Genomic DNA, 23,370 nt, shown 5'->3' with positions numbered 1-23,370 from the left:
CCTCCAGGACGCCAAGATGTGTGGCCGCAGCCGCAGGCAGCCACGCCGACCCCGCTGCCCGCATGCCCAAGTAGTCTCGAATCGCTGACACCTCTCCTGAAACAAGAGTGGTGTCGTAAACTTAACCCGCGCCCCACTGGGGGGGGGCTATTTATAGCCCCCCCTCCCGTTTTTCTGCAATAACTTCCAAACCGTTTGACGTATCGACGCCAAACTTTCAGTACCTTCGGCTGCATCAATTTGACACCTTGTGTCAAAATTTGAACTTCGTACCTACCATAGGTCGGCCGGAAATGACGTCAGAGTGACGTCATGTTCGGCCGATTTCGACGCAAAACATTGAACCACGGCAATCGCTCCCAAGAGCTCAGTTTTTAAGCTAGATCCAATTTCTTTGCATGAGAGGACTCAGAATAGACTGCGCTATCAAACTGCTATCTCGGATTTTCGAAATTTTGAAAATTTCGAAAATTTTATATAATAATATTCAAAATTTATATTTTTACAGTTTTTTCAAAAACGTTTTGACTTTTCGAAAAAACCGGAATATATGTGATAGAACGCCTTATTATGACTAACTCTAGCAAGTTTTAGCCAAATATCTTCAAAAATGACCAAGTTATACGCATTATTGCAAAAAATTAACAATTATTAATTTTTCAAATCAATTTTTCAGCACGAATTCGACGTCGTACGCCAATATAAATAGCACCATCGTGTTCCTGAGCTCAAACTGCATCCAATAGACACCTTTTTTGTTGAAAAATTTCAACTTCAAAATTTGACCTTTTTTGACCTGAAAGTGACCTGACCTAAGCTGAATTTGACTCAAGATGACCTCGAATGACACAGACGACATCAAATTCGAAATGTTTGGCCTAAATGGACCATAAAACATGTGTCACGTGACCGACGGATGACATAATATTTTCGTGACCTGTGATGACCTGACCTTGACCTGAAAATCAAAGTACAAGTTTGGTACCCTCAGAGTATCTAGAGCATCTGTTCACGAGTGTGTGAACCAAAAATGAGCCTGATCTGACTTGTAAGACGGCGGCCAGAGCCCAAAACGTGAAGAAGCCAAAATGCTAATAATTTTTACTTTGACCTGACCTGTGACGTCATCGGTGACCTCGAGGTCAATGAAATTAGGTTTCGCTCGACAGTTTTTCCGGGGCTATCAGACGCCGTTTGAATTTTGACGATCGGCCCAGTAGTTTCGGAGTTAGGAGGGGGGGCTATGAATAGCCCCCCCCCAGTAGGGCGTGTTATACGCAGACCCCAGTGGGGCGCGGGTTAAACCCCTTGCTGGAGCCCGCCAGCCGCGACAACACCGCCACACCAATTTTTGTGACCCCGGAACTTCCGTCCCGAGCCTTATTTCACGGCACGATGCTACAGTGCGCTACACGTATTGTGGTATTCAGCTTCCATGGAAACATCAACTAATTTGGACGCTCAAACATGGGAGTCAGGAGTGGTTAAGGCCCAGAGCGTTCTGTCTGGTTTATAAAACCTTGGCCAGCAGATGTAAACGTGCTTTTTGTATAAGTGGCTTAATTTTGACGCAAAAGGGCACTAACCTTCGGCGCAAATAATGCAGAAATTTCAGCGCAAATTGCAAAATAGCTTGCGCCGAACTTCGGCGCATGACGGCTTCACGGGCGTCCGGCGTACCATATGGATGTTTTCCAGTTTGGGCTGCAGGTTTTAGCTCTAGGTTTTAGACTGTAGGTTTTGGGTTGGGTTGGGCTGGGCTGGGCTGGGCTGGGCTGGGCTGGGTTGGGCTGGGCTGGGCTGGTTGGGGTGGTTGGGTTGGGTTGGATTAGGTTAGGTAAGTTTAGGTTAGTTTAGTTTAGGATAGATATGAATACCTATTTTTTGTAAGTTGAATTATTTTTTTCATTTTGTAGCATCATATGCCTTCCATCTTTGAACTGCCATATTCAAGCACCAGAATAAGTATGGACTTGAACCTTTTCCAGTCTGGATGCCTGTATGGAAGTTGTGCAAAATCATGCAGTTGAAGGTATTGTAACCACAAATAAGAGCTCATGACTCAAGTCTCAACTTGTCCATAATTGGTTATCTTGATGTATACTTGTAGACCCTTCCTCTTACTTGGCACACAGGCATGGTGTCACAGTGTTCTAAAATTGGATTTCAATTGGGTGTCCCAATAAAAAAAATCTGAAGACAAAATGAGATAGATTTAGTCTTTCCGCAAAACTGCATAATGCCATTTTTACCTCAGATTTTGTCAGAACCTTCACAGGATCTGAAATGAAATGATGTAGAGTAGATGCATCAACTGTCAAGTCATGCGTAACCTGGCAGCTGGCTGTTGAATCAAACTTTTGACATATTTTTTTAGCAAAGATGAAATAAAGCCACTTGTCATATTTTTAGGATGAAAACATTTTCCCCATCATGTATGGTTATTCACCTAAAATTCTGAAACATGGAACACTGTCATACCAGCATTCCATCATGTCAACCAGCATTCCGCAGCATGTTAGCAGAAGCAGCAGCATGTTATAAGTATATGAAAGATCCAAATAGGTTGTAGGTTGGTAGGTATTGGTACTAAGTTTAACTTAATAGGTTAGTAGGCAAGGTTAGGATTAATTTTAGTTGAGCATCAAGATAACCATTATGAACAAGTAACAAAATCCTTACCTACCCTTGAAAGCATCGCTTCAATCACATCATCACGAAGAACCAGACAAAATTTTTGCACATTCTTACACTATTTGACATCCTGAATCCAGATATGATGCTTTCATGTGGCGCAAATACAAGAAAAACGAATAATCAAACCCGTGCGTATTCGTATCAACGGCGCCACAATTGTAGATCAGACCTTTTCTGAACAAATGCCACCACAATTTTAATTGATAAGGGATTAAAATGGCATGAGCATCAACATCTTGATTTTTTCTAAAAGATAGCGATAACTGATAACTAATAACTTACCATTCATTTTGAAATCACGGCGGTAGGTACACCAACACATGGCACTGAAAACAGCAAAAGACGGAATGGCGGAATGTCGTATGGAGCCCTAAAACGCAGCTCGAATTGAGCCCGAAAAGGAAGACGAACTGATGCCGCTTTCGGGGCTAATGTACTTTGAGCCCGAAAAGGGCGCCTAACTGATCCCGATTTTAAAATCATACAGATTTGAGCCCTGTTTTGGCACTCATATGAGCCCTTATTCAAAAATGTTCTCAAAGTGTTTTCTGAGTGTACAGCCAACGCTGAGAAAAGTTGCATCCTTGCATACCATGGTCCCGAGACACGATAACAAAGCTTGTAGCAAACGCTGCTCATGGTTCGTTCATACTAAAACACTTTTAAACACTTTAGAGGGAAACTCATTTCCCAATTTCTCGTTTCCCACCATTCCATTTAGTTTGGCCCCGCAAGAAAGCCTGTCTGATAATCTCCTACGACCCAGGTGACCCCTTTTGCGACCCATTTGACCCAATCTTGGAGACCCCACTCTGCATGACGGCAGCCGACGGCGGCGACTCGACCGGCGCGTCCCACCCATCACAGGCGTCCCACCCGTCACAGGCGTCACTAGCCGTCACACTCGTCACGGGGATGGTGGGATGTCACTCGTACTCTGGCGCCCACCCGCCACTCAGCGCCCATTCCCGTCCGGGCCGCGTCTCAATCCGACCAGACTTGGCCGTCTGATAGCGATAACACGCCGCTTAGTGATTTCCATAAGCGGGACTTTGTGGACGGTAATGATAGAGCCGGCTGATGGCCACCGACAGAGGCCGGATCGCGACTCAGGAACACGAGGCCGGCTGATGGAGGCGTCGGCCGTATTTCGTGGCCGCATTTAGCTGGTCTGACAGGGTTCGAGGGGTCGCGTCAGATGTTCTGAAATCACCGACGGGTAAATATAGGACGGATCGCGTTAGTTGGTGTAATATCACCACGGCCGTGCGACGGGAACCTGATACCACTCGGACGGGATTGGACGGATGGTATAAATGTTGGCTGTCTGTTCGACCGTCTGGTGTGTGGGGTTCGTCAAATGAGCAGCACCCTCCCCGTCCCCTCGCTGTAATGTCACGGCAATAAAACACCCCTCTCTGCCGGAAATCGATCCCGGTCGGTCGACCTGCTTGTGGTGTAGCAGAGGTGATGATGTCGAGCTAAGACGGCTGGGTGTCTTCTGTGGGCGCTGGCTTGGCTGCCCTTCTGTGATAGCTCTGATTCACAGCATTATGCAGGCCAGGGACCGACCATACACTCTAGCAGAATCGTATGCGAAGTGCTAACTGCTAGCCCACTATTGGCACATGCAAATAGCACATTTCCCAAATTTAGATAATGCTGCATAACCTGAGATCAAATTATCATTTAAAATATTTTGAAGTTGTTCCTATTCATTCAATATGACTTTTTAATGGCTTCCTTGTTTATAGGGAAAATCTTTGATGTGAATAAATCACTCACTCTGTAAGCAATACAAATGGTTAGATTTAGCATTATTCGATCAGCATTATTCGTTTTTTTTGTACTTGTAGTGGGCTATCCTCATTTAAGTCGATGTCGATCCTCTTGATGATGCTCTCGTTCCCCCTGCCCTAAAGGTCGAACCGAGCCATCTGAAAGTCAGCCTGATTTCTAACCTAAGTTGATACGAGCATCGATCATTTCTTTTCTTTTGCTTTGCTTTTCAAGCTAACGAGTAATTGCAACAAAAAGTCTCATAAATAGGGTGAACGATCAGGACTTGGATTTGCCTTAGGCTTGTCCCTGTCTTCGATGTTTACCCCATAGTCCCAAGTCCCAATCGTCAAATACTTTGGCATCGTTGTTGATTGCAGCTTGATATTCACCCAGCTTTGGAAGTGCGCCTGATACTGACTGTTGGTCTACTGATGCGATAGGCATGTAAAGTTTTTCTCACACTATCGTGCCTTACGTATTACCAGTATAGCGCCTTATGGGGCGACTAACGGAGCGAGCGAGAGGGTGGGCCTTGCACGTGCGAAATTGCGAGGGTTTTTTTTTTGAAATTGCACGACACCCTACTAACCGGTCTCTAGCGATGTGCCGAATTTGAGCACAATCGGCCCAGCCGTTCTCGAGATCTGGAAGCGGCACCCTGCACGTGCGCACGTGCAAAATGGGTCCCAACTGACTTGTGCACTGCACCCTACTAACTGCTCCGTAACCGTGTACCAAATTTGAGCGCAATCGGTCCAGCCGTTCTCGAGATCTGGAATCGACCCCTGCACGTGCGCACGTGCAGCAGCACCCCAACTCTGGCACATGGATATGCATTGCCTAGTGGGTGCCTACCTACATGCCAACTTTCAGCGCAATCGGCCAAGTAGTTACCGAGATATTGCAACAATTACAAAAGTGACACCTCTTCGTTTTGCACGTGGCACGTGCATAAGGGGTCACCTACATGCATCGGGTATAGTCCAATACTTGGTAGAAGGAATGAAGCTACCCTACAAAAATTACCGCGTGTAAATCGGTCAAGTGGTTGCTGAGATATAAGCGTCGCAAAACCGTGACCACGGCCGGCCGGCCGGCCGGCCGGCCGCTCATACTCAGAAATTTCCGTTAATCTAGGGAAAGACTACGCTCGCTTCGCTCGCTCCGTAATAAATAGGAAATTGATCAGACGGCTGCTGAAGATGCAGTAAATGTATGATGTATGACACTATAATGCGTCACCAAACGGCAAACACTTCTATTTTCGCTCACCGAAAGCAAAAATATAGTTTTATTGCACATTCATCTGCTGCATCAAAAACCAATTCTTATTAACGTAGTGTAATCAACTCACCTATCTATTATGGTTTACCGTAGCTTGACTATTTTCGCTTCCCAGGTAACCTTTAAGTTCACTTTGCAGTTTCAACGTAAGACGTTTTATCACTTTCCAGATGAAGCCACTATCACTCCGCGGGACCTTTCCGGTGAAAGTATCTTAAACTTTCAAGAGTCCCCGAAAGGTGAGCGAAATGTCACGCTGTCGCCCGATCTTCCGAGGCCCATCCACGAGTTGTCGTCACGGTATCCGTCTGTCGGGGCTATTCCAGGCGTCTGAAGACTCCACCGGCCTTCTAGCTGTCAGTCCTGCATCGCTGGAGCCTCAGCCAGCTCCGACACTCAGTTACGAGCCTCTAACCGGCCGACGCACCTCCACTTCCGCGAAACTCGAGACGGGTTATGAAGCAATAACCGTCCCCACCTCAGGCCAACTCCAAGTTTAGATCTCAGAACGCCAATCTGCGCGCGGCATAAATCCGGATGGCGTCTTCACCTCACCGAAAGTTCCGCATCTCGTCAGAAAACCGACACACCTTTCGAGTTCGCCGGCTCGGCGGCTCCCCCGCCCACCAGCGGGGAGGGGCGCCGACGGCGGCGGTGCGGCCGGATCCGCACTAGCCCACGGCCGTTGTGAGCGGCGAGTGGTGAGTCGACCGGCGGGCGGCGGCGACAGGCTCGCCCGGCGCCCGCCGCCGCCGAGCCGCCGCCGCCGCCCAGTCGACCCCGCCGTTTTCGGGTGATTTGCAGTTGCCGCAGCCGACGGCAGTCCAGCGGACGCGCCGCGACCACCCAGTGTCTTCAGGACGGTCCGGTGTGCCACAGCCAACGCCGGTGACGACGGTCGTCGAAAACGACGCAACGTTGGAGGACGTTCAGTGTGGTGTGTGCGACGAACGGGACTTGTGATACAGTGCTGGTATTAGGTCTGGATTGACTGTGGTCTGAGCTGACCTGACCTGACCTGACCTGACCTGATCGGACCAGCGGGTCATCAGCGCTGTCGGAGCTCGGATAAACACCATCATCTGAGACCATCGACAGCTCTTCTAATAGTGTCGGACAGCTTCATCGGCATCGACGGCAGGTGAGTTACGGCCCGATGCGTCACTCTGACACGACAGTCATCGGTCTGTCACCGACGGCAGCCGTCATCCCGCCACCATCACGTCATCCACCGCCCGCCGCCACTGCCGCTACCGCCTCAGGCGCCCGCTGCCGCTGCAGCGCTGGACGTTTGCAACCGGTGCAGATCTCTCGCGGCTGCTTTGATATAGCTTCCGGCATTGCCCCCATCCTTCACATATCTGACTCGTCCTAACCTGAGTCCGTGCCGGTCAGTCTGTCGCTCTCGACGCGTCGATTTCTGGTCGGGAGGCTCGTCTCCGCTCCCTGCCGACCGCCGAGCGCCGGGAAAGCCGACTCGGCTCGGTCGAGCCCGTCACACGCGGCCGCTCCGCCGCCGTGCAGGGAGGCGGTGGGGTGTCGGTAGTGTGGCGGATTTTGGTGGGGCCATAGAGGAGAGGGATATACAGACATGTTAGAGGATGTAATATACAGACACACCTAAATAGACTGAGTAAGGGATTCCTTGATTGGCACTGCGTGAAATGCGACTATCGATATAAGCAACCGGAAGTGTCATACTGTCTTCGGGAAGGGTGTCACCAACACATATCGAATTGTCCTTGAAAGTTTACGCTGACTTGCTTGGATTGACGATCCCTGGAGAGTGCAGTGGAAAGGTTTTGAACGGGTTAGTTTTCGGTGGTTATTGCTTTTGACACGTACCTAATGACATTCCTGTCATGAGACAAAACGGGAGGGCAGTTGACAACTTATGAAACCAAGTAGTCTGACACATTCCCTCCATTGCAGATTACTCTCCGCCGAAGGGCCACAGGTCCTGTTCGGACCCCCGCGTCGTGTCGCTGCTCGCCTGACCTGCGCGACCTGACCTGACCTGCGCCGACCCACCAATGCTGGACACACAAATGGCAGAGGCGCTCAACAAACCGCGCTCCACCGACTTCTCCATCGCGGCACTCATGGGCCGCGCCGAGCAAGGTGAGGGCAAGGTGACACACTGTCAGATGACAGACATGACACACTGTCAGGGGACAGTAATGATACGCTGTCAGCCGGCACTCACGGGTAGGACCGAGCAAGGTGAGGATGACACACTGTCAGATGACAGCTATGTCAGGCTGTCTGGTGACAGCAATGACAAATGTAGCATAGTGACAGTTCTCAGAAATGACACTGTCGGATGTCAGCAATGTACACTGATAAGCATCTGCCATCACTGACACATTATCAGCTGTCATGTGCCATCTGTCATCTCTAATGCTTTGCTATTTGATGATGATGACAAACTGTCATCTGGCAATAAGCATGCTATACTGAAAATATTGTACATTCTCTTATCGTTGCTTCCTACACTGTCATCTGAAATTGGTGTCACATTGTCATCTGACACTGGTGTCACGCTTTCATCTGACACAGATGATTCGCTGTCATCTGGCGTCTTTTCCCACTGGTAACTGTAGTGAAGCGAATGCAGTGAAGTAATGGCAATAGTGTCATGTGCTGCTCATGCTATAGCTATACGACACTTCTGACACTTCATTTTAAACTGCAGTGCGTGGCGTGAAGCATCGACAGATCTTTTTAAACATAGCATTTCATTTCTTAGCAAAGGTGGTATTAAATATGCAAACATGCTCAGTGAGCTGATGCATTGCATGCATTTGAATGGATATCAGCTGTGTGTAATTGTTTTGTAACAGCATGCCCAAGTGGTGTTGTGCTTGAAAGTCCATATGGTGGTAACCTCGTTCGTAAAGGTTACGACTAAGTCAATAGGCAGACTTCTGCAGGCTATAAGTCATTAACCGTGTAAAGCATAGTGAGACATAGCATCGTAAATCATAGTGATTTGGCAGTTTTTTCTTCGATACCACATATAAACTGCACAGTGGATATCTGTCAGCATGCGATGGACGCATGCACTTTTCTCGTTGCAAGCATTCCCATTCGTCATCTTGTGGAGTTATCCCCAAGACAAAGTCACCTATTTTGAAGGCTCAACGCAAATTCCATATAAATGTTGCTTACTTTGCTAAAAATTCCACGCGTGCCATCTTTCAAATCATGTAATCTTGCGTCATTCGCGTAATTTTCAGCACTATTAGGCGTCAGTGATTTGCATTAAACAGATGATCCTTGCGGTCAAGACGATGCAAATATGTCTGGGTGGGGAGTATTTACGAGCGGCTTACGCTAAACCGGCCACGCCTATATAGTTAGTTATTTGCCAGGTACCGTACATTTTCCCTCGGAAGTGTCTGTGGGGGGTCCGCAGAGGGTAAATATGACCTGTCCTCAGCTGCCTATGCGACCAAATAGTTTATGGCATCTTCTCATCACATGACTGTCAAAATGCATCATGTGCAACACACATGCCAACACCTGGCTCTTAGAACCGCGGTGTTAGCATCATGGACGGTTTGGGAGGTCCGGGTTACACTCACTGGAGGTGTGGCCGTACCCCTAATTAAGCTGCTAGTCTCTAACGGGCGTGCTTCGAGCGCCCTCTCAGGGCAGTGGTGATTCACTATTGTTCCCAGTAACACACAGCACAATACCGCGGTCACTGAGGGGCTCAGTTTCACTCAGCGACCCTCTCGGCGACACCACAGGGATATCAGGTGACCGCGGGCCGCCCTACCATGCTGTCGTGTCCCGCCGCGCGTGTGCCCCTAATCAGATCCAGTGCGCGAGCGACACGCGCTCGGCAATCCAGCGAGTGCGGCGCGCGGCCGATGGTATCTGCCGGCCGTTTACCAGGTTTACAAGCCGCGGCTACCGGCAAGTCCGCCGTGAGATGTGTGGACCGAGGATGGTATCGCCAGGATCGCTCGAAGGCTTACCGAGATCCAGATCCAGATGCCCAACTTCATGTTCTGTCCCGGGAAGGTGGCTAGTCAGGTTAAGCTGACGGCTTCTCAGCTTGTCCTAATGGCTTCAAAGCCAGGACCAATCTCTGAGATGTGTCTTGTTATGAATGACAGCATTTTGAAGAGCGAGAGAATGCTCAATGGCTTAGTTTCAAGACAGCCCATGGAGCCTAATGGCTTCTTAACTTACTGGTTCATTTCCAAATACTGAGGGTCGGAGCCTTGGCATGTCGTGTGAAGCTGTAGTTCAGGGTGCGGTGCAGTGTTAGGACCCAGCTGTAACCCTGCCTACTAGTGCTTAGCCACCTAAGACTGGCACATTTGCAGCCTTTATAATTTGATTATTTCTTGCTTCATTCCATGGTAGCTAGTTGGGAAACGACGGACAGGTATAAAACATGTTCCGCTTATGTTGTTTTTACGATGCTGCTTTTCTGTTTATATTCCACTTTCAGCAGCTCGGTGGATCTCAGTTTACATACATTGCCAATGTCCATTCGGTCAAGTTTATGTACACGTTCCCTGATTGTTCCTTGCTACATAATCCGGCTGATTCTTCGTGATTTTTGTGCTTTATGTGTGTTTTGTGTATGTGTGATGCCTACATTTCTTTTTATAAAGTGGGACTCTATGGAGCCTTTCGAAAAATGCCCAGCTTTATCCACTAGAAGTATTAACGATTTCCTTAGCAATCGTCAGCGGATCTCGCGATAATGAAATCCTCCGCAATGGGAGCACGTCGTTTACCGTTTTCTCGCCGCTCCGATTCTGTGGGAGGTCCGATTCTTGAGGCACCTAACATCCCAGCTTCTGACACGGCCACCAAAGATGTCCCACCGTCTCTAAAGGATTCGGCCGTCACCGTCGCCTTTGTGTCCCCGGCGATGTTTTCTCCATCTTTCCTTCCATCCTGAAAAGCTCAATTTTCTTTTCATTGAGCTCCCCCGATCCCGTTAGGACCACTCGTGCTCCATAAGTTTCCGCTCCGACCGCTCGTGGCTGAATTCCCCAGTGGTCAGAGCGCGGTTTCATCTATTCTGCGGCTGTGGGACGCCCACTCCGGCCTCCCCAGTTATGCAGTGTGCCCCTGTGATAAATGTTTCTCGTGTGCCGCGATCTCCCCTCTTCGCCGGGCCGCATCCAGCAGTGTGCCGCGTCTGTCTGTCTGTCTGTCTGTCTGTCTGTCTGTGTGTGTTCGGCTCCCCGCTGCTCCCCATCCTGGAGCGATTAGCTCCCCGCTTCCCATAATGGTGGCCGCTGGTTCATTGGTGGCGGTGATCGGACTATTCTTGCTAACATGATTTGGGGCGCCTTCCCCTCTGCAGCGATGGCTTTAGCGCCTGATATTGGGGAGGCGTTTCCAATAAAGTGGAATTGAGGCTAGCGGTCGCATATGATTCGAATTTGTGACAGAGGCTATTATTATTATTTTTATTATTATTATCAATAATTTAGTGACAGATCACTTCAAGTCCAATCTGACCTGCCCTGCGCAAACCAAGGCGCGCTCCAGCTGAGCTGATAGTCGCGTAAGACGGGTCCGAAACAAGCCTGTCCAAGCGTTTATTGTTCATTTTGGTGCAATACTGCAATATGCTGCGTGCATATTTGGAATTAAGTAGCTGCCAATAGGTGGTATGGCAATTTAATGAATCTAAAATTTCGTGTTGTTTTGTTTCGTTTCCGTATATATAGCAAAACTGCTGAAAAAAGACTTCAGTGGGTAAGGACCCCATCATCTGGTTGAACACAGCTTGCTTTCAGTTGAAAGTAAATGATAAATGCGAATACAAATTCAAATGATTAGGTTTCAAAATGTGAAAAGCAAGTGAACATAAATCTGTGATATAGAATTGATCAATAAACTGATGCTCTTAGAGGACACCGACAAGAAAATGAAACTTAAAAGGTGGTCAAAGATCATTAAAGGTAGTGTGCCAGCTTTCCTGGACCGTATGGAGATAATGGCCCAGATAAGGAGAACCGGATTTTTAGAACTTATCCATACCTTCAAAATTCATGGAAACGTCTTAAATTCTTCAAATTTTGAGTACCCCAGTGCGAAATTCGCCCCGACGGGTTGTCGGTCGTACCCCAACCACATTTCACACCACTATGAACAATAAATGCACACACTGAAATCGCTATTACCGATATGTTCATCCAATCAAGTTTCGATAAACCCGTTCATCATCATCTCCTGCGGTTTCGAACACGCCTGTTAGGTGGTGCGGTAGACCGCGCCCAAAGCCAGGGCCCCGGTAACGTGAGGTAGCCGAGTCGGGGCAGCGTGCGCTGACCCAAGCCGGGGCCGCGCGTCCTCCCGGTGTCATGTGATGGCCCGGGGCTGCCCGCGGGGATGCGGTAGACCGCGCCCAAAGCTGCGGCCCCGGCTTGGGTCAGCGCACGCTGCCCCGACTCGGCTACCTCACGTTACCGGGGCCCTGGCTTTGGGCGCGGCTTCTGCTCATACTTTGTGGTGCGGTGGTGGTGCGTCGGGCCGCGCGCTCTGACTTCGGCCAAGAAAAATGCGTCAGCTGATCATTGTCATTTCTGCCACTTGCGTATGGTGAAATGGGGTCATAACTTAAGAGACGGCTTTTTCATATCAATTATTTTACATAAAATCATATTTCAAACCATAAATAATTTTCGACAGCCAAATAAAAGAAACAATACCAATACAGGCTTACAGTTTAAGGCTCGACATTGTGTTGTCTACGATTAGACAGCTGATAACTCATTCCCGTACGTCGTAACTCTATAATGACCTTTGCTTATTGTCACATGTGCGCCGCATTCGAATTGTTGCCGTCACTTGCCGACGCCTGTTTACAGGTCAGCCCACTACAATTGTTATACATATCGAAAAACCGATAAACTTTTAAGCGAAAAAGGCACTATTCCAGGCCCATTTTTGATTTTTTTGCGATATTAGGTAAAAACAGAAGCTTCTTATCCTAGGAAAAATAAAATGGAAAATCTTTCAAAGGTGGCACACTACCTTTAAAAGATATTTGAGCTTATTTTGAGTCAGGTTAGTGGTCAGGTCACCTAAGTTCAATATAGTTCAAATATTTTTTATTGTGAATTATGGCTTATAGTTTCCAAACAATTAAAGCCAAAACTTAGTGGAATATCAATACCAGTATAACGCCTTTTGGGGCGACTAACGGAGCGAGCGAGAGGATGGGCCTTGCACGTGCGAAATTTCGAGGGGGTACCTCCAACTGAATTGAGCACGGCACCCTACTAACCGGTCTCTAGCAATATGCCAAATTTGAGCACAATCGGCCCAGCCGTTCTCGAGATCTGGAAGCGGCACCCTGCACGTGCGCACGTGCAAAATGGGTCCCAACTGACTTGTGCACGGCATCCTACTAACTGGTCCCTAACCGTGTACCAAATTTGAGCGCCATCGGTCCAGCCGTTCTCGAGATCTGGAAACGACCCCTGCACGTGCGCACGTGCAGCAGCACCCCAACTCTGGTACATGGATATGCAGTGCCTAGTGGGTGCCTACCTCCATGCCAACTTTCAGCACAATCGGCCAAGTAGTTACCGATATATTGCAACAATTACAAAACGGACACCTCTTCGTTTTGCACGTGGCACGTGCATAAGGGGTCACCCACATGCATCGGGAATAGTCCAATACTTGGTAGAAGGAATGAAGATACCGTACAAAAATTACCGCGTGTAAATCGGTCAAGTCGTTGCTGAGATATAAGCCTCACAAAAGCGCCCGGCCCGCTCATACTCAGAAATTTCCGTTAATCTAAGGAAAGACTACGCTCGCTTCGCTCGCTCCGTAACCAGTGCTGCAGACCCGATTAACTTTTTGGTGACTCCGACTCCTACTCTGATTCCAGCTCCGACTCCGGACATTTCCCTCAAGTCCATGTCATGGTAGCCAGGATCATGTCGAATATCTTTACATTGCCGGAAACGATCCTTTGCACGTTCCAAAGCCTTACAAGCCTAGTTTTGCGGGCTATTTATAAATAGTCCGCAAAACTAAAATGAAGAGAGGGCAGCTTCAGTTTTTTTTCGCTGGAAACGCTCGTCTGAAACAGCAGTATGGCCTAAGCTTCGACAAAACTATTTTGGAAAGGTCAACGAGCGTAACATTTTCAAAGAAACAGGCATAGGGCATGCCTTTGAGTCGTGCATTATTAACTCCGACTCCGGAGTAGGAATCGGTATTTTTTGCGACTTCGACTCCAACTCCGACTCCGAGAAGAACTGTTGACTCCGACTGGATCCGACTCCGGCTCCGGCTCCGACTCTGCAGTCCTGATAAATACGTCGTTAAATTTGATTCCTTGCTCTCTGCTTCATACATGAACCCTGATTTGTCTTTTTTCTTCTCAATTACCTTCCCGTCCTATCATATTTTGTTACATTACATAGCTGCTGCTGCAACTTCATATAGCCCGACAGCCCCTCAGAGCAATGAACGGCAAGGACTCAGTGCTGTCTTTCGCCGCTTCTGCAACGATGCAGTCATTTGAGTCTAGAGACTATAAACCGGTCGCAGCATCTCTGTTGAACGCATTCAATTGATTCTACTTGCTGATCGTATCATGGGCTTCCGTTGACATATTGCTTCATATTTTGTTCGGTAAGCTTTTTACTACCAGTATAGCGCCTTTTGGGGCGACTAACGGAGCGAGCGAGGGGGTGAGTCTTGCACGTGCGAAATTTCGAGGGGGTACCTCCAACTGACTTGTGCACGGCACCCTACTGACCGGTTTCTAGCGATGTGCCAAATTTGAGCACAATCGGTCCAGCCGTTCTCGAGATCTGGGAGCGGCACCCTGCACGTGCGCACGTGCTAAATGGGTCCCAACTGACTTGTGCACGGCACCCTACTAACTGGTCCCTATCCGTGTACCAAATTTGAGCGCCATCGGCCCCGCCGTTCTCGAGATCTGGAAACGACCCCTGCACGTGCGCACGTGCAGCAGCACCCCAACTCTGGCACATGGATATGCAGTGCCTAGTGGGTGCCTACCTACATGCCAACTTTCAGCGCAATCGGCCAAGTAGTTACCGAGATATTGCAACAACTGCAAAACTGACACCTCTTCGTTTTGCACGTGGCACGTGCATAAGGGGTCACCCACATGCATCGGGAATAGTCCAATACTTGGTAGAAGGAATGAAGCTACCCTACAAAAATTACCGCGTGTAAATCGGTCAAGTGGTTGCTGAGATATAAGCCTCGCAAAAGCGTCCGCACGGCCGGCCGGCCGGCCGCTCAATACCCAGAAATTTCCGTTAATCTAAGGAAAGACTACGCTCGCTTCGCTCGCTCCGTAACCATTTTCATTCGCACTACCTAAACCTCATAATCCGTCTTATCTAAGTTGCAGACCCTCCACTGCTGTGGTTTGTCCATTCAGAACCTCGCGCGTTGCCGAGGAGCATGAGTCAGTGAAAGCGAGTCGGCCCCACCCGTGACATTCCAGACTGCACGTGCACAGTGCACCCACTGAAGGTCCGCTGTGTCCACCGGAGCTGGCCGGCCGCCCCCTGCCGTGCCCATATCTCGCAACTGACGCCCGTCGGCGTCCCACCCACCCGACCACCCAGCTGTGAGACTGTCACCCGAGCCGGCTGGCAGCGCGGCGACTGTCAGAGGTTATGGCAGTTGGAACAGCAACTGTCAGAGGTTATGACGGTCGGAACAGCAGCTGTCAAAGCCTAAACTGTCGGGATAGCAGACCTTCGAGCCTATAGCTGTCAGGACAGCAGCTGTCCGAAAAGCTGTCGAAAGAGCAGCTGTCTGAGCCTATGTCGGTCGGAGCGGGAACTGACCGTCCGAGTAGCTGTCCGAGCCTACAGCTGCTGTCAAAACAGCGTTTGTTTTTAGCTTTCGCAGGCCCATAACGCTGTTGACTGGGATTTTAACAGTCGAAAAGGGTGCTGTTGGGCGCAGCGTGTTTTTCCGGTACAGGTGATCCGGAAAGACTCTCTGACCAAGCTCGCATTTGGTCCATAGGCGGCGGAACGGGGGGGGGGGGGAGAGGGCACCGGGGCACCGTGCCCCCTTAATTTTGCCAGTTTAACATTAGCCCTATGCGCTGCATGGAAAGAATGGGACCAAAAGTCGGCAGTACCCCCCCCCCCCGCTTAACTGAAAGTGTTCAGCCGCTACTGATTTGGTCTGTGCGCACACATACCAAATTTACAGCTGAAAGGAAGTAGTCACGGCAGTTTTTCGAGCTTATAGTAGTCGCTGCACGTTGTCCCCGATACAGCTGTTTCTCGAACTCGTAAAACTCCCAGTTGGTCCGTTTAACTGGTGTCCGAACAGCTGTTCACTTAGTATTCTGGTATTTTGGAAAAGATTTCCTCGTCAGAAATGTTTTTGAAAGCTGAAGATGATCCATTACCTGTGGTCTCTCCCATCAACCACAGCAAATCACAGGGACTTTGTGGCACCCCACTGGGCACTCGGGGCACCCCGCTGAACACTCGGGCGTCTCTCGGACACCCTTCGCGCGCGCCGGGACCTCCGCGTCCGTCCGGTCGGTCGACTCCGCCCTGCTTTATGGATCTCGGGCGGCGCGCGCTGGCCACCAGTCGACAGTCAGAGGCCGTAGCTCAGCATCAGCTCACCGTCAGCTCAGCATCAGCTCGGCGAGCTCAGCGCCGGCCGCCGCCGAGCGCCGCTGTTTTGTCCACACCCGCGGCGCGTGGATCAGCAGTGACGAATGCGGCGCGCCCGGTCGCCATAACGATATGTGACGCTGCGCGCGCGTCACCTCAGTTGGTGGGGTGTCGCTTCCGATGGGTGAGGGTGGTGGCCGAGGAGGGGGTCGGACTGAAGGGTGGAGCGGATGGGAGGGGCTCGATCCTCCAGCAGGGCGCACAGTGGGAGACCAGCTGATGAAGCCGCTAGACAGACCAGCGTGGGCATGAAAATCGGACGGATATTTACGCGACATGCATAAAATGGAATTAAGTGCTGAGTGCGATGTATGAGCTGTATATTATAGATATGCCTAGACGAGGTGCAATTGCATTCTCAGGTGCGCTGTAAACAATATATTATCACCTCCAGTGGCGAACTTTATGTTATTTTAAGCCACGAGATGTAGTTGTCCTTTCTTGTACGTTGGGTAGTCAAAATGTCTATATTTATGAACGTACTGGGACTTGGACAGGTGCGAGCGGTCACTTGAAACACTGCAACATGACGTTTAATACCAATCCGTTTTAATTGTTTTGTATGTGCAACACATGTAAGCAGCTAAGCCGAATGTTGCAACGTTCATTTGTAATGGGTTTTAGTGTCCTTTCACCAGATCACGGCTCCAAGTACCGGAGATTGAAACGAGCGAGAGTCTGATTACTACCCGGTTGATGTCCCGGTTGTTTCTTGACCATATATCTAGCGAGCGGGAACCAGGGACGAAAATGGACGACGGAAACCAGCCCCTGATCAGACATAATGCGTATCCCCTGAGGACATCGCCGCGCATCCTCAGCAATGTTTTTCACTGCAAATCTCCTGCAACCTCCGAAACAGTCTTACAAAGGCGGACCCCGCCACGTATTCATTTACTGATCAGTACTGATTGCGAAAATATCAGTCAGCTGAAAATATCACAATATTACTGTGCACCATTAGACTCGTTTATCGCGATTTATGGTACCGGACCGGCGGCGCGACTGTCGTAAAGAAGAATATCGGTGTTTTACTGCCAATTGTCAGACAGAACAAGCCGTTTTAGGGCGTGACACCGGCGCGCCGAGCCGTGCACCTCTCTCGGTATGAAATTATCGACACTCGGTCATTTTCCATATCCGTGGGCGGGCGGCTCGTTGGGCGCCGCGGCCGGCCGCCGGCTCACTGCGCCGGGCGCTCACTTTCAATTAGCCCACTACTTTATTGCCCATTAATGTATAATTGGTTACCACCCAAATTTTACAAATTCTCGGCAAATTGGCGGCTGGGTTTCGGAACGAGCCGGCCATCCATGCGGCGGGGATTGGCTAAATGAAAACGAGACGGACCTCCCTGCTCCTGACGCGAATTATAATCTTTATTTAACAAATTGGGTGCAATTTGCTAAGTATCATATCGCCATTCGGCACGGAATGGGCCGCTTCAAAGGAGCCGGCCTTGTGTCTGTTACACTTCCTAATTCGTAGGCCGGCTAATGCTCCATTGAACGCAATAATTTGCCTTTACGATGATTCCGAGTCGGCTCGGTCCGCGAACATCAAAGGCGTTTCGCAGCTTTTATGCGCGAATAACGTGGTCACATCCCATTTGCAGATGTGGAGGTGTTGGTTATAACACTGGGATGCTTATCCTCGGCAGAGACTCTGATGCATGATGCTCAGACACGGAAAGGAGCCGGCCTGCACGCATGCGCACTGGGAACGACTTTATCCCGGGAGGCCGTTTTCAGGCGTCCGGCCGGTCCTGGCCGCGGCTCGTTAAGTGAATGGTCCGCCTGGGGTGGCCTCTCGGACAGTGCCGGTCGCCCCAACTGGCCGATGGGCACCGCCGCCGCCGCTGCAGTCGCACCGACCACCAGACAGGGTTTTTGTCCATCGAAATTAATGTGAGAACTGCGGCCTAAAGCGCTCCCAAAAGGCGTGACCTCACCACTTTGTGGAGTTCGTTAAACACCCTTAGTGGCACCTGCGCTGTCAATTTTGTGGTTTGTTCCTAGTTAGCTAGCAGCCGGTCAGTGCTCGATAACCGATTCAGATGGCGCTGGGTGGCTTTTCCCCGTTGTTCCACCATCGTCAGCCGTCCGTTGCTAACCGCAGAGGCGCTATATGCATGAAGTTATCGCCTTTAATAAAGCTCTTGAGCCTCACGCTACGCGTCGCTCGCATGCGAGTCGCTCTCCCTTCCGGTGCGCTGGCTCTATACATAAGAAGCTGTTTCCAGCCAATGGAAAACGATTACATTAGCCGGGCTAGCGCCTCCCACAGGTGGGTAGCTGACGCTTGGACAGTCGTGGCACTTGTGGCGCAAAAAGGCGCGTTTCCGGCGCAAGGCTCGGCCACCGTCCTCCGCTGCCCCGACGGTGTTTTTCTTAGGCGGTTCTGCGTGGCTCGGTCGCGTCGGTCCGTGTTCGTTTTGACCCAGAGCATGCAGGTGAGCAGGCTGAGCTGACGAGTATGACGCCTGCGTTGGCATTCACGCCTCGCCCTCACAGTAAGCAGAGTTGAGGGCTTCCCCATCTCTCGCTGACAAGGAGCGACATCCAAATTAATGTGATTGCTGAGTGCCGCGATGAATAGGCGACAATCGATTGATGCTGAATTATGGTTCAACAAATGGACACTCCATAAGCATTTTCACATGCCTTGCATTGCTAAACAGCCTATGTTTTTAGCAGCTGGCAGATCAGTGAGCAAAATGAATTTCCTCAGATGCAACGTGTCCTGTCCAGACGTTGTCCTTGACCTCACCACCTTGTCTTCCAGAACAATATTCCGATTTAGAGACGCTCTCCTTTCCGCGGAGCTCAACGACTAGATTGTCACTTGTCAGTCATCCTCGTCTAACGTTCTCATCTCTGCGCCTTCCTCGCCGACGGCATCTCGACAGCTTCCTCAGCCGCATCTGCACCGGCTGCTCGGGGCCATCAGAGGGCATCATAGCCCGTCAGAGGGGTGTCACACGCCTTCAGAAGCTCTCCCGAGCTGTCAGCCGCCGCTCCGTCCGACAGAGGACGAGTGGGAGCATCTGCTCACCGCTGCCGAAATCAAAGGGTTTCGCAGTTACACGGCGGAATTCCGGTGGCTAACGCCCGGCCCTACGGTCGGTGGTTGGTGCCCCTGGCCTCCATCGGTTCTTCGTATTGTGATGAAAATAGATACGCTCCTCACTTCAACGGTCACAACAAACTAACCATACTGGATCACTAGAAATAGACGCGTGATTAATCACGCGTGATTGACTCACCGGGGCTCATGAGATTTGAAAGCAATCTGGAACTGACGTGAACTGACTACGAATGAGTGACTAATGCCTTTGGATTATTTAAACTTTTACAAGACACCCCTTCTCTCTACCTTTCTTCTTCGTTTTTTTTTCTTCACCAGACATTGCTTTCTCTTTCATTGCTATCCTGAATCCTTCCTCGATTATCCGTGCCTAATTATTTATCCACCTTAAAGTTGACGTGTTGTTTTTGTGACTCTCGCCTTCAAGAATACAAGAAACACTTCATCCTGATGACGTTCCTCCATCGTTTTCAGTTTCAGAAAAGGATGAGGAGCTGGCCGCCGAGACGGTCCTGGAGGGCAGCGACCGCGGCACTCCCGAGGTCTCCTCCACAGTGGAGAGCGCCGTCCGAGAAGACAAGGAGGAGCGCAAGAAGGCCAAACCGGAGGGCATCTGCACGTGCGCCGAGCTGCAGGACGTCCAGTGCACGCTCGAGACCAAGGAGCTCTGGGAGAAGTTCCACGAGCTCGGCACGGAGATGATTGTCACCAAGACTGGAAGGTGAGTGGGGGAGCTGGGGAGATGATGGGGATGTTGGGGGGTCAGAGAGGAGCAGGTGGGCTGAGGGGGACCGGGATGATGTGGAGAGAAACGTGAATATGGGCGGCTGTTTGAGTTTGGAGCGATAGAATGTTGTGGTGGAAAGCTTCGATGACTGCTGAAAACATCAAACATAATAACTTCGTCGGCGTCCTTTCAACATTTGACGCCATTTTCATATCGACATTCCATACCTGCGAAGTTGTCAGTTTCCTTTCTCTCCCATTCAGCGTTCGGTGAATGCCACCCGGTGGGATCTCGGGGCATCCGTCTCAGCTGCCTCCTCACCTGTCCCCGTGCACGGCCGCCGCGGCCGCTCCCGCAGATAAAGGTCGAGCCGGCGAATGTGCTCTGGCCGGACCACTCGCTAATATGGCGGCGGCGCACCTGAATAGCCTCAGCGGCCGGTCCCGGCCTGTCATAGCGCGTCACTCTCGCTTCCACTCCGCCTTTTGAACTCCTGACCGAGCTGTCAAAGCGGCGTCACGGAGCGGCCGCGTGAAAGCGGCAGGAATTTTACGCCATTTTTTGTCACCGTCGGCGGTCGGCGACGGCCAACTATTACCGATTATCGCCGGCCGTCGACGTCGCGGTGGTCGCGGCCGGTCGCGGCGCGCGCAGTCGACACGCGAGTCGTGGATTACTGCCGGACCCCCAGCGAGTACTGTCGAACCCCTCACACCAGCCGGCCGGATGTGATAGGCTGAGGTGGTGCGTTTTTCCTGCTCGGCGCGCCGGCCGGCCTGACCCGAGTTCGACCCGACTACAATGGCGGCCGCCGCGGGGCATGAAATATGAAACTTCATCACGAGCGGCCAAACGCCGTGCCGAATGGCGGCTGGGTGTCAGCGCGCTCGTTTCCGTGCGGTACCGGGTTCGAACGACCCTCAGCGCGGGTGATTAGCCGGCGCCAGCACCTACCAAGGCCGGTGCCGGGGTGCTGTGAACCATTGTCACCATTTGCTCGACGGTAAAGGAGTCTAACAGGGTCCTGGCAGGCGGGGCAGGTTGCCGTCAGGTCTCCAAACGGCCCCCGTCACGGCACGCGTCCGTCACCTCGGCTGAGGCGGGTCCAGGCGACGGTGAACCACAGACTTACCGCAGGGTAGTAGGTTAAACGCAGGGTGCCCTATACGCCGTCGGTCAATCGGTGGGGTATTCAGATTGGTAACTGTCTAGTGTCTATAACTCAGAGCAATTGCAGAAAATATGCCCTGCATAGTATGCCCTTTGAAGTGAAAGGGCTGTGCGGGTGAAAGACAATGCAACATTCACTCAACGCCACCCATTGCCAAGCCCTTTATTCGCTCAAGTGGCTACTTGTTATTGAAATAGGCAGCGATTCTTGCAACAGTGCCAATATACGATGCTCGATTTAGTGACGTTTTTACTTCTTTGAAAAAGCCATTCGTGATTCAAGGGCCATTGAAACGGCCAGCGTGCTTTTAGATGTGACATTATCTTCTGATCGCCCACTGATGCGAGGGCAGTTAGCCTCTGCGCCCCACTAGCCAGGTAGCTGAACCCTCGGGCATAGCTGGACGTGTCCCACTTAAACTCATGGACGAACTCCGGAGCCCGACTGAACTTCACAGAATGAATGTGAAATGAGTCAGAAGACAGGGGTCACTAACAGCGAACCTGTAAGGAACGGAATCAAATGTAAGCCCAGGAAAGTAATAATTATAGATATCTGTTCAGGTATGGACGAGCATGGAACAATGTTAATTAATGACACCTGAAACGGCATTTTTATGCGTAGGATTGCGAGCTCAAAGCTGTCTGGGAGATTTCCCAGGAAATCTAACTATGACATGTTGAACTGATGGAAGTTAGCCGCGGTAGGCCGGCCAACACAATTGACGAGAGGCACCACCTCATCTGAGCTGCACCCCGCGCGTGCCCCTCGTGCCCTGCGTGCGGAGTGCCCGCCACGTGTGCCGCTTGCTGCACGTGTGGAGACCGCAGCTCGGCCGCAGCCGCCACGCCGTGCCTCCGTCCAGGTGCGTCTGTCGGCCTGCCGTCACCAGCGAGCACACCACGGCAATTGGTGCATCTGACGCACCACGCGCCACCATTGTCTCACTCGGCCGCATCTGCGCCACAATGCGCGCTGCGCCGTCACCTTTTCTTGCCGGCGTCGAAACTGTCAAAGAGCGGTCGGCTGTGGCGGCTTGGGTGCCTCGGCCGGCGCCGAAGGCCCCCATTGTTGTTGTGACTTCTCGAGGATATGCCAGCACGCAGCGGAGGCACGCGCTGGCCGCTGTGGCAGCGGGCCGTGGGGGTTCGGACAGCTCCGGACAGCTCCGGACAGCCCACACAACTCAGTTGAGCACCGCCAAGCTTGCACAGCTTGTCAAAAACAGAAGCAAGGCAGAGGGTGGAGTCAGAGAGAGGTTAAATCGAAATGGACTTGCAATTTACATATATCTTAACTGCCGGTGTATTCTGTAAACGAGAGATAAAGTAGTTAAAGGGACCCTCCCACCTTCAAAAAAGTTAATGAATTGGCATGAAAGTGATGTCGCTCGGTTCAGAAAGAGCAAAAACGAATATCTACCAAATTTCATAGAAAAATATTCACCGGTTTTCAAGATATTAGACTTTTACTTTTGTTTACTTTTTGGGATCTCCGCTGTTCCTAGCGACTTTATTTGAAAGTGCGGCATTTGTTGCGCGCAAAGCAGCATGTACCACCGCGTCCTACAAAACGTTTTAGTCAAACATTTAACGGACGTTCGAAAGCCTGATGACGTCATCAGATTCCCGTAATGGTTAAGAGATAGGGACCACGCTGGTCCCACCCTGCAAGTAAAGGGAAGAAATTTCTTGAACACCATAAAGCTGCGGGGGTTGCGACCAGGATAAATGGTGGTTTCTGAGCCTGGCCGCAAACTTGGCTATCTCAACTCAAAACTAATGTTAAGGTGGGAGGGTCCCTTTAATTCATAATGCACCCAAACAAAGTAAACTATTTTGAAAGTCAACGTTATGCTCATCTCCTCAAACCGATTACAATGCTGGCTAAGCTCCGGAAAGGCTCCTCTATTTGTGTTCTGGCAAGCAGTA

At 50.6% G+C, this 23,370-nt stretch overlaps 1 protein-coding gene across 2 annotated transcripts in view; it reads left to right on the top strand.

The window, feature by feature from the left end:
• Window positions 1–6,559: 6,559 nt before the first annotated feature.
• Window positions 6,560–23,370, top strand: part of LOC122380532 (T-box transcription factor TBX20-like) — a 51,418-nt gene continuing 34,607 nt past the window's right edge. For both annotated transcript variants that reach the window (XM_043363753.1, XM_043363752.1), the window contains exons 1-3: window positions 6,560–6,904; window positions 7,696–7,884; window positions 20,016–20,262. In XM_043363753.1, coding sequence (XP_043219688.1) covers window positions 7,797–7,884; window positions 20,016–20,262 — 335 coding nt within the window. In that variant the 5' untranslated portion in view covers window positions 6,560–6,904; window positions 7,696–7,796. The remainder of the gene's footprint in view (window positions 6,905–7,695; window positions 7,885–20,015; window positions 20,263–23,370) is intronic.

The sequence above is a fragment of the Amphibalanus amphitrite genome, unplaced genomic scaffold (genome assembly GCF_019059575.1).
Source record: "Amphibalanus amphitrite isolate SeventyFive unplaced genomic scaffold, NRLGWU_Aamphi_draft 000100F_arrow, whole genome shotgun sequence".
NCBI lineage: Eukaryota > Metazoa > Arthropoda > Thecostraca > Balanomorpha > Balanidae > Amphibalanus > Amphibalanus amphitrite.
This window is presented reverse-complemented; position numbering and strand designations above follow the sequence as displayed.